Source organism: Amphiura filiformis, chromosome 13 (genome assembly GCF_039555335.1).
Source record: "Amphiura filiformis chromosome 13, Afil_fr2py, whole genome shotgun sequence".
NCBI lineage: Eukaryota > Metazoa > Echinodermata > Ophiuroidea > Amphilepidida > Amphiuridae > Amphiura > Amphiura filiformis.
In genome coordinates this window covers 36,685,477-36,697,612 of record NC_092640.1, presented here as the reverse complement: position 1 = coordinate 36,697,612, position 12,136 = coordinate 36,685,477, and the positions used below count along the sequence as shown (strand labels likewise).

Sequence of the window (12,136 nt, the reverse complement as noted above, 5' to 3'; positions counted from 1 at the left end):
AACTTTGGCGACATGATCCTCATTTCGCTTGATGGGTCATATATGAATGCGCGTGGCAGGTTGTATTTGCAAGTACAAAGTGGATATAATAGTAGCAATTTTTCCTAAACAGTAGGCATGCATCGAGCTCAGCACGTCCTAGAAATTTAGCAAACATTGTTACCAAATGTAACATCTTTTAACATGTTCAAGTATCACTGAACGGAATATATACAGCAAATTTGGCCTCCTTTGCTTGACGCATCACTGCCGAGGGTCCGGATTTTCTTGCTGTCGACCTTTTTGTGCCAATTATAGGGTAAGTATGAAGCGATGTGACGGTCTTTATATCTGTCGGTGTCTTTGTGGATGAAGGTTTATATGATCAAACGTAACTTGACGTTATGCTTGGTTTTTTATTTTGTTTATCTATTAGATCACGTACCAAATACATGCGACATGTTAAACACTCTGTATTTGAGACCTAAAATTTGCGTTTTTGTCCTTCGGTACGGTAGCTCCTAATTGATTTTTAATCACGTTTTAAAGTTATTGTCATACATGCAGTTTTAACAACGGTTTAATGATACCAAGTTTGTCTTTGATATTAGAACATTAACAAGGTATACTTTATTTTATAATAGACATAATAATATGTCATATTTAAAAAAACATATTTAATTATGTTTATGAAAATAGATATTGTTTGATGAAAAAATCAAGAAGTATTGATCATTCCACGCTGTTTTTTTTTCTTTTGGCATGTGAGTTGGGTAAACAAAGAGTGCTCTTTATCTTTTTGATATTTACCTAGCCGGGACACCAGCTAAGTCTTGATTTGCTATCGGATCTTTCCTCTTCTGGCAACGAAATTTCAAAAAGCAACTCCTCTTATACGTTACATCCTATAATGACGTCACTTACACATATGCATCGGCTGCTATATCCAGTGTCTATAGGGTGTTCACAGATTTGGGGTTAAAGGTCATTAAGTGGTCATTTCCGGTATAAAACCAAATATCTTCGAAATACTTCTTCTGCCACAAATAACATAGTACGATGACGTCACTTGCACATATAAATCGGCTATATCCAGTGTCTATAGAGTGTTCACAGAATTGGGATAAAAGGTCATTAATGGGTCATTTCTGGTTAAAGTCTAAAAATCTTCATAAAATCATATCTGTTATCATGGTTATATGTGACATATCACACTGATGCCACTTGCGCAGAAATTATCCTTATGACATAGGTCTACTAAACATGTTAAAATATTTGTGACCCAAAGGTCTAATTTTCGGAGTCAAATGTCAATTTAAAAAATGGGTCCAATCCAGCTCAAATTCAACAGGTATGATCCTTGCGACATTCTAAACAAAAATATTGATGACCCCAAAGGTCAAAGTTTAGGGTCAAATGTCAAATTTTTAAATTGGTATAATCGAGCTTAAAAGTTTGATGATGGAAAATCGATAATATGTTACGTAGAATATCTGGTACGTTATTATGTGGGAAATGTTGTACTTATTTTGGTATCAGTGGATAGCGAAGACATATAGCTATACATTGGTAAAATATTTAACGGTATATGACGTTTATAATTGAAATCAGGGGGTTCCAACCCCCCCCCCCATCATAGGCCGTGTTACAAAATATGGCTCAGTACAGTGGCGTAGCGTCATAGGGGCACGGGGGGCACGTGCCCCCCATCGATCTGAAATTTTAAAAAATCCCATAGGAAAATTGCCGAAAAACGGCTTGTGCCCCAAATCAGATCCGGTGCGCCCCCCCATCATGATCGGTGCCCAACCACCCCCCAACGTGATGACCAACGCTACGCCACTGGCTCAGTAGTTCTAGGGGTTAATGCGTACCTGATATCAGGCGCGGAATCAGGGGAGGGGGGCAGGGAAAAGTTAAATTGCACGTAATTGAGTAGGTCCATGCCTAAATAAACTGCACTGTCGGGTCAATCAAAACAAATTGCCCCCCCCCCCCTTGACTGCTCTAGATTCTATACGTATATAATACATATACGTTAATAACAACCTTGACATTTATGTTATAACATCGAATTAATCACTTCCTTTTTGACTTCTGACTATCAAGGCTCCAATGTCACGGAGACATTAAATTTTAACGCCTAACTAATTACATCCCGTAATTATTTAATTCCTTCCTACTATTTACAAACAAAAACACAGCATTTGAAATCACTCTACACACGAACACATATTTTCAAAACTACACGACAAAACAATTCAAACTTCAACGCAACACGAAAAAAATAATTTAAGCCTCCAAACACAATAAACGGTACAAGATTTTACACGATTAAAGATAGTAAGCTAAAATGGTTAAATAATGTGGTTATTTTGGTTAGAAACCTACATACAGGCGTCAACATTGGGGTGGGGATGATTATATGGGTCATCCCCCTTTCAAGATATTGGGGGATTTATACCACATCCCTCGAGATCTACGCCTATAGCGATCTTATACAAACATAATACATATCGATATGGTTGTACACGCATTGTGTCGCTTGAAACATTAGCTAGAACAGTGCAACCTCTAAGTCTCAGTTATTTCAAATTTACCTTCCTCTATCAAAACCCGTGGATTGTATTTTGACGATAAACCATTACGGTTCTTTTCCTGATTTAAATTCTGGTGACAACATGCATTAGGTCGTAATTGAGTTTGAAGTAGTCGATGATGAATAACATGTTTAAATGTGCCATACACATGTTTGAAAAAGTACAGTTATGATGAATAACATTTTAAATACCAAATTGCAACCCTACAACGACAATAATTGCCTAGTAAGTCATTTTTCTGGCAATTCTGAGAACAAAGTACAAAACATGGTTCAAGCATACATCGCTATGTAACATCCTAATTATTTCTGATTGTTGCCTTAAATTTGACTCATTATCACATGTTCTTGGCAAAGATTGGTAAATAAATTAAGAAGAAGAAGAAGAAGAAGAAGAAAACATTTTGTGATCCTATAGCATACTCTTTTTAAAACATTTTTCAATAGATATCCACCCAAACGGCTTTTTCTTAAAATTTCAGTTAAATCCGATTTTACATTTGCGAGTTATGTCTCGTGGAGGAATTATGTACTTTTTTCACACAAGTGTATCACACAGCCTCTAAATCATGGTATCGTATTACTATTTTACTTTGCTCATGACTATCAATTCTGAAATTTATCAGAACCATTTATTCTGAAAAAATGCTAAACATATGACATACGATTAAAAAGTTATTTGTACATTCTTGATTTCAATTGCAGGGAGACATAAAACCTGTCTCGTATTAGTTCCAGTCCCGGGGTTCCAGTGTGGTAACTACTGAAACTAAAACACAACTCCATATGGAGGGGACAAAATTTTGGAAGGTGCTGAGCGCCGTGTTATTATTGGTTGCCGTAGGAATGTTAATTGGTATAAGTAAGTACTTCCGGGTCATAAATGGGAAATAATATCAAAGGGGAAGTTACTTGAACATTTAGCTAATTCAATCTGGCACGTTTACCTACCTATACCTACCTATCAGTCAGCGTCATGAATTTATGCACCTGCTGCCTGGCTCAAGAGATGCTTCCAAGTCCTACGATCCAGAACTGCAACCTCAACCTTCTTAACAGTCCACCCTGTAAAATAAGACTATCAGCCCTTACTATAGCCCATTTGTTGTGTGTTGGGTAAATAAACGTGTCATGTTTGCATCATCTGATATACCGCCACTTTGTATCATAATGAATGCATTCAGTGGGCGAAATTGCAGTTTTGACATCAGTATTGTTTTTATTGTTGTTAGCCTGTTGTTAGTGATTGTAGAATCCCTTATCGTGTCTTTTTTTCAGTTGTTCTAGCCGTACATGAGCCTACTGTTCCTGAGATATGTAGCACGCCTCATTGTGTAGCAACAGGTAACCTTCTTATTCCTCCTGCTTCTCATTCGTAACATTATTCTCGGCCACACTCTTATTTTCTCGATATAAAAATTCTTAAGAAATGGGGTATGAACGTTTGGACAGTATTTTTTGTGAATTATTTGATATCAGAAGGACTTACTTCGTATTCAGAATGCAGTTCGATATGTCTGATGTGCTCTCATGTCCCACAGGAAATACTGTCGAGACGCTCATTCCACATCCCTTAACTAGTTTTAAATCTTAAACACGCGCTGCATGGTTACGTAGCCCTCTCTTTTAATAAATAATTGGTTAAAAGCTATAAACTTTGCCACTGCTTGCAAACTTTTACCATTAAATACTTAATGCCTTAAACAGCTGCATGAAAGACTTTAAATCACTAGTTGTTTAAGAGGTTTTTAACGTTTATTGTTAAAAATACGTTGGACCTAAACAATAATTCCTTTAAAATGTGAATGGGTCACTAGGATATGTGCTTTCTTTCTTTCTTTTTATTTCTTTTTGTGTTATTTTATTCTGAAACAGAATTCATGATAGATTTCATGTCATCAGATCCTGGTCAACTGTGAGTTTCGTTCAACAAACATGATACGAATTCAAGGATAAAGATTTTTTCTTTTTGGTTTTTCTTTTTATCAGTTCAAAACGCAATGTATCGGAGTAAAAAAAAGTAAAATCTAGGTTATGTCCAATGTATACCGTTCTCTCTCGCATGCATTACGATACATTGCTAAAGTAAAGTGCATTGTCAGTTAACGGCTTAATTCCAACACTCGGTACAGTATAGCATAATCGAAGTACTGAACATCGCTATCTTGACATGTACACACATATCTGTAATACACTGATTGATACATGTAGAGTATAGTACTGCCAGTACGTACGGTACAAATTTCATTTCCAATGTTGCCTAAATCTAGATAATGAACCCATAAATATCCATCTTTAATGTCACAGAAAAGCCCATTCATAACTTATCGAACGAATGTTGACTTTGGTTCAAGCTGAATGACTCAAAACCTACCTTTCATCTTTTTCCTGTATTTTTTGCATGTTTTGGGGGCTTCTTCAGTGGCGTACCGTGGCCGCCCCTTCCCCGGGGGCTGAAGAAAAGCCAATTTTGCCGCCCCTCCCTCAACAGCCCGAAAAGGTTGCCCCAATATTTTTACGATCGTTTGAAAAAGTGAAGAGAGAAAAAAAAAGGATTTATATGCGCTACCGCCCCAAAAGCAACACATTTTTAAGTATAGTACAATTTTTTCACATTTTCCGCCCTTTTTCTTTACTAATTCTTTTTGCCGCCCCTTCTTCTTCCGCCGCCCCTCTTTTTGCCGCCCTTCTTCTTTCGCTTTTGCCGCCCCTGCTTTGACCCCGGGGGGCTGGCGCCCCCAAAGCCCCCCCAAATACGCGCATGTTCTTCTTTTTCGTCTTCTCGTCACCTTTCTCCTTCTCTCATTTAAATCATGTAAACTATTATTCTCCCTTCTTTTTATATAATGTATTTTTCATTCATTTGTAATTTTTGTGAATAAATAACAAATAAATAAATTACGTCTACCTTTCCTTAGCTGGCAAAATGCTTCAAAACATCGACTCTTCAATAGACCCGTGTGACAATTTCTTTGAGTTCGCTTGTGGTGGATGGATGAAGAGAAAAGTTATTCCAGAAGATCGTTCCAGCTACGATGTCTTTGCGGTTATTAGAGAAGAGCTTCAAGTCATATTGAAGGGTAAGATCAAAGTTATTATACACAATTTCATTCCATAGTGGCGTGAGGTAGGCACAGCGAATTAACAACTTTTCGAGAAAATCGGGACTGAAGAATTGCCAATATAAAAAATCGAGCTGTGTAAATCAGACACTCATTATATTTTGCACTTCGTGTGAAGTTTTAGTATAGATTTTCACGTTTAATTTAACATTTATTTCATTAAATTTCACACCTGGTCAAGTTAGAATTCGTCTTAAATGATTACTGATTACGTCTTGAATGAATTGTGATTACCGGAGACATCCTTTAAATGCTTGTTGCTTGAGAAATTTTACTCAATTATTCACGTGCTCATCAACAGCTCAGTGCGCGTGAGTTATTGGGTCCAATTTCTCCCTCACACCTTGTATAATCATGACGCCACCCTATTGTATTGAATGGATATCTCGCAAAATACTTCAGCCAATATTTTAATCTGTTCGTAATATAGGTTTTCTCAGTTAATTTAACACACATTTTTCGTTATATTTAATATCCCGTTAAGAGGGTACTACACCCTGTGGTAAATTTGTGACTATTTTTGCATTTTTCTCAAAAAGTAATAATACACTTGTAACAAAAGTTATGTATATTATTGGGGCAAGGAATCCAATTACTACACTGAAATTTCAGTGACTCAAGACAAGCGGTTCAGTATATATGATAGGAAATGAGGTACATTCTAGCGGTACCTCTTTTCTTATCATAAATAACGAACCGCCTGTCTTCAGTCTCTGAAATTTCAGTGCAGTAATTGGATTCCTTGCCCCGATAATATACATCACTTTTGTTACCACTGTGTTATTACTTTTTGAGAAAAATGCAACAAAAGACACAAATTTATTGAGGGGTATAGTACCCCCTTAAGTTTGAATTCGTCCATAAAATTTGGGAGTGTCTATTTGTAAACTTAAATTTCGTCTTTGGTCAAATAAATTCATATTTTGATCAAAAAGATTCATGCAATATTTATTTAATTTCATCATAAACCGCATTGAAATCGTCTCACCTGTTGCATGGACAGTACTTGCACAATTATAATTAGTCCTTGTTCATTAATCGTCATGCCTTGATCATAGCAATTCGTCCTCCATATGTTATAATAATGCATTGTAGGCCTTCATTTTTAGAGTGCGGCTTAGATTTGAACTACCGGTCTTCACATTGCTGATATGGATCCGACAGACGTGTCTAAATTTATTCTGACCAAATAACAGTTATCGCAATAATATGGCAGCAAGACAAAGAGGACCATACAATCAAGTTATATATATATAATGATATAAAAGGAGAAAGAAACAAAAAAACACACACATAAAAACCCAAACAAACAAAAGTAAAAACAAAATAATAAAAAAAAAAAAGAAAAGAAAAGAAAAGAACAAAAAAAAAAAGAAAAGAAGACAAAAGAAAAGAAAAGAAACGAAAAGAAAAGAAAACAAAACAAAACAAAACAAAACAAAAGAAAACAAAACAAAACAAATAACGAAAGAAAGAAAACAAATAAAGAAAATAAAGAAATATCAAATATATATAAATAGAAAGAAAAACAGAAAGAATGAAAGAGAGAAAGACAAAAAGAAAAAGAAAAACTTTTACATGCTTTATGTTAAAGACGAAATTAAATGACCCGAATATGAAAAGATTTGATCAAAGACGAAATATATTTACACATTAAGTTGATAACCCCTACATTGGACGCAATGTAAGTACATTTAGACGAAATTAAATCAACATTGTATGAATAGTTTTGATCAAAATCTGAATATATTTGACCAAAGACGAAATTTAAGTTTACAAACAGACACTTCCAAATTTTATGGACGAATTCAAACTTATCGGGATATTAAATATAACAAAAAATGAGTTAAATTAACTGAGAAAACCTATAGTACATGTTATACGAATAAAATGTACTATATCTTATTTTTCAGAACTATTTGAGAGAGAAAAGTCCACTGATGATAAAACCGCTATAACAAAAGTGAAGGACTTTTATTCGTCATGTGTGGATCTAGGTAAGACAATGCTCATCTGTAATGATGTTTGACGAGATTTTATACCATCATGCCAAATGCCGAGTTTTTACCCCACCGAAAGTTTTAACGGTTTCGGGAGATATGGTGTGCTTCTTTCTTAATTTGATCTCTCTTTAACTTGACCTTAAGGGCTGGGGTATGAACGTTTGGACAGTATTTATTGTGGGACATGAGAGCACATCAGACATATCGAATTGCATTCTGAATACGAAGAATGTCATTCTGATATCAAATAATTTTGATTTTTTGAAATTCACAATTTAATACACATTTTATGGCAAATCATTAAAAATTGATATTTTTGATATTTAACAGTACTTGAAGTAAACTTTATATATCTGATGATTTATACTTAAAGTGTATGTAGGTGGGATGAAAGCCGACGATCAATTGAAAATTTTGACCTTTCGTATTGAAGATATGGATTTTTTTCCCAAAACACCAAACAAAATTAGGTCTTTTGGGAAAAAAATCCATATCTTCAATATGAAAGGTCAAAATTTTCAATTGACCGTCGGCTTTTTCCTCCCTGCTACATACACTTTAAGAATATATCATTAGATTTATATAATTTACCTCGAGGACTGTTATATATCAAAAATTTGAAACATATCAAATTTTTATAATTTGTCATAAAATTTGTATTATATTGTGATTTTCAAAAAATGAAATTTATTTGATATCAGAAAGACATGCTTCGTATTCAGAATGCAATTTGATAGGTCTGAGGTGCTCTCATGTCCCACAAAAAATACTGTCGAGACGCAATAAATGCTCATTTTAGATCCCTTAATTTACATGATTCGTCATGACAAATAGTTTTATCTTGTATTGGCGGATATTCCTGCAAATTTGCTGAGTAATATTTCAACAATATTGTGTTTGAGAGCTATTGCTTTTTCAGCCGATACTCCGCATCATCAGGATGGGGACAGTTCATAAGAGCAATGCCAGAACCAATGAGGTAGAAAGGATAGAGTGCCCTGCTCGCCGAATCTGTGAAGCCGGTTTGGGTCCCGGTTTGGGTGCTGTATAAATACACAAAGTTGAACAAATCATGTATTAAAACGCATTAAATTTCCCAGTATACCATTGTCTTTATCAAAAAATTGCTGAATTATAAAGGCAAACACGCCTGAATCTGGTATTTCATCAGTGTTGCCACGCTAAACAACTCTACCACTTTTCGAAATTTCGCCTTCAGTCGCCGTTCCTGTAGAGCACTCATGGCAACGGGCGAATGAACTAGATTTAGGAGCGTGCTTGCCTTTGTTATTCAGCAATTTTTTGATAAAAAAATGGTACACAGTAAAGTTGAATATGCTAAAACAAGTAATTCATTTAATTTTATTAATCCATACATGCTAGAGTAAATTCAGTTCCCATTTTAGTTTCATTTGATGCTGATTTTGTTAGGTCCCTTCATTTCATAATAGCTTATTCAGTGTGTGATTGTCAATGAAACGGCAACGTACCAGTTCGAGCTCAGCGATCTATGTTTTTCTACGTCATTGGCCAGAACTCACCCGGGTCGCCATATTTTTTTTACTAGTCAACATTTGCATAGGAAACGCATAGTCGGCGGCAAGGTTCATTATTGATCGGATATCATAAACGTATTTATTAGTAATAGACAAGTAATAGTATATCGTGTGTAAAGTATGATAAACAAACGATTTCTGGCAGAATGACTGTTAATCCAAAGGTTCGAACCCTGGTAGAATTTTAATTGTAATAAATTGTTTTTTCTTTTGTTAAGTAAGAGGTAATAATTATAGCAATAAATCCGTCGTACAAAACTGAACACAGCGCAATCCAGCCGCATGTACTAAAGTATAGCTCTGTTCACATTGAGTCATGCGGTGACCACCAAGTTAAAAAACGACTGATAAAGAAGAATAAACAGATGCTCCAGCGAGACTATATTTACACGAAACATTAGGCTATTGTTCTATGATATTTTTCGCTGGGTAAAAAATATATCTAAAACCATGCTAAATCTTATTTACTGCCTCAAGTGTAATATTTTAACAACTCATTAATTCAAAATGTGACATCAATCCTTATTTGACAATAAACAAACATTCTTTCTTCATTTCACGCGGTATTTCATAACCAAAATTATTGGAAAAATAACACTGATATCCAGATTTTTCTAGACGGCTATACCTCCACTGGCACATCACTTTCATACTACCTTTTGAGATTCACTTTCAAATATACCCAGGCATTTTCTTGGATACCCTACATACACATTCTGAGCCCCATTCGCCCAAAAATAAAGCTTTTGCAATTCTTTTATTCTTTCTGGAAGACAACATGTATTCATATTAATACCCACATTTTCAAACGCTCGTCTATCGCGTCTCGGTGGTGTGACGGTAGAGCGAAAGACTTCTAATCCGTTTATGCTTGTTTTGATTAATTTCGAAACTTACCACTACCTGATTTTTTTTAATGTTTTATTAATTAACAATTTTAAACATCCATTGCTATTCTGATATTTTTTATCAAACAAACATGTTTGATTTTCATTCAAATTTACTATCACCATGCTTGAACACATCGCGACAGTTCGTCTCACACACATAACAACAAATCGTCGGCTGTATTCCATAGTGGCGTATAGTGGGGCACCGCGAATAAACAACTTTTCGAGAAAATCGGGGTTGAAGAAATGCCAATTTAAAATCGAGTTGTGTAAATTAGACATTCATCATGTTTTGTAAATGATGTGACATATCTGTAGTAAACTAAATAGATTTAATTGTTATATATTTTCCAAAAGAAATAAATACATAATATTGCTGGCAAACTGAAAACAATAAGTGCAAAACTATACGTCACTATGGAAAACACGCAAGACGCAATATCCTAACCTAACGTTAACCTTACGCCACCTCGATCGCCGTGTAATCCCTATGGCGTTACTGTTCCTCGGCTTCATCCCATAGTGGCAGATACGTCACTATGACATGTAGCGAGGTGTACGCCACTATGACATACAATGTTTTTCATTTTTGCCGATATTTCTTTATTATAAAATGTGTATAAAAAGAGGCGTATAGTCTAAACGCCACTATGGAAAACATAAAATTTCACTTTGTAACTATACACCACATTTAATTAATTAATTAGCTAATTTTGACAGATGAGACTTAGAAAAATGACAGAGAAAATTATTAAAGGTGAACCTCATTGAAAATAAAGTTATATATCAATGGAAAGCTTATGATGTCAGGATACTAAAAATAATTTTTTCCGATTTTTTTGATGGCCAATAAAGCTGAAAAATTAAAAAAATGAATGAATTTTTGGTCTTTTTTAAGGCGCCCAAAAAGCACCCAAATCAATCGTCTATGACCTTGAGAATGCTCGTGACGTAAGCTCAGGGTTCGCAGTCACGTGATCCTACTCGGAAACATGTAAACAAGACTTGCTTCCTGTACTTTGCAAGCTGCCCGGCAAGTCTGATTTTCACAATAAAGCTTGAAATTAGAGGAATCTTCAAGTTGCTGGTTCCTTCTATATATATATTAGAAATAATAGAATTATTGTCAGCACATAAATTGTCCGTAAATTTTTGACAACATCAGTCATAACTCGTTGGGTATAATTGGGTAATTGAGTTTGAATTTCGCGCCGGGATCAATTCCATGCGCAAATGCTTGCTACCGCTCATGTCATGGACTGAATAAACATGATCGAAAAACAAATTACATACTTGTTTGTGACATTCCTATTCTTGATTCATTTGAAAATATCTGATGTATAAAAATATCGTCTTGCAGTAATCAAAAAATTAATTTAAAAAACCCGCCGATTTCATCAAATCCAGCCCATAAAGGTTTTCATATTTAGCGCATTGCGGTAAATACATTCTTTCCACGCAATCACGATTGAAAGAAACATACTTTTTTTTAAAATAAAATAACTACAATTTAGGCTTAGTAGATGGAATTCTGAAATCTGAATAAAATTAAAATATTGTCACTTGTGTCACGATTCTTTAATGGTAGTACAATCAGTGTACGGTACTGAAAAAGTGAAACATTCATGTTTTATGGATTACCGAACACGATGCGTAAATTACTGCTGAAGAAATAGCAGGCACCCGACCAAGGTGGATATGCGCAAACACAGTCGCCAAGTTCGCCAAGTTCGTCCTCTGGTAGCACTTGCGGTCCGGTGTGTTGCAGCAGATTTGATCTCCGGGATTTGATCCCCGGGATTTGATCAAGTCTGCTTGTAGCATTTTCGCAATTAAGCTTGAAATTAGAGGAATATTCAAGTTGCAAATAATAGAATTATTGTCAACACATAAATTTTCCGTAAATTTTGGACAAAATCAGTCGAAACTGGCTGGGTAAATTGGGTTATTGAGTTCGAATTTCGCGCTGTGATCAATTCCATGCGCA

General features: G+C 35.1%; 1 protein-coding gene across 1 annotated transcript in view; it reads left to right on the top strand.

The window, feature by feature from the left end:
* The first annotated feature begins 3,329 nt into the window (after positions 1–3,329).
* LOC140168291 (membrane metallo-endopeptidase-like 1) overlaps positions 3,330–12,136 on the top strand; it is a 44,963-nt gene continuing 36,156 nt past the window's right edge. Inside the window, exons 1-4 of the mRNA XM_072191645.1 lie at positions 3,330–3,440; positions 3,857–3,922; positions 5,497–5,658; positions 7,614–7,697. Coding sequence (XP_072047746.1) covers positions 3,365–3,440; positions 3,857–3,922; positions 5,497–5,658; positions 7,614–7,697 — 388 coding nt within the window. The 5' untranslated portion in view covers positions 3,330–3,364. The remainder of the gene's footprint in view (positions 3,441–3,856; positions 3,923–5,496; positions 5,659–7,613; positions 7,698–12,136) is intronic.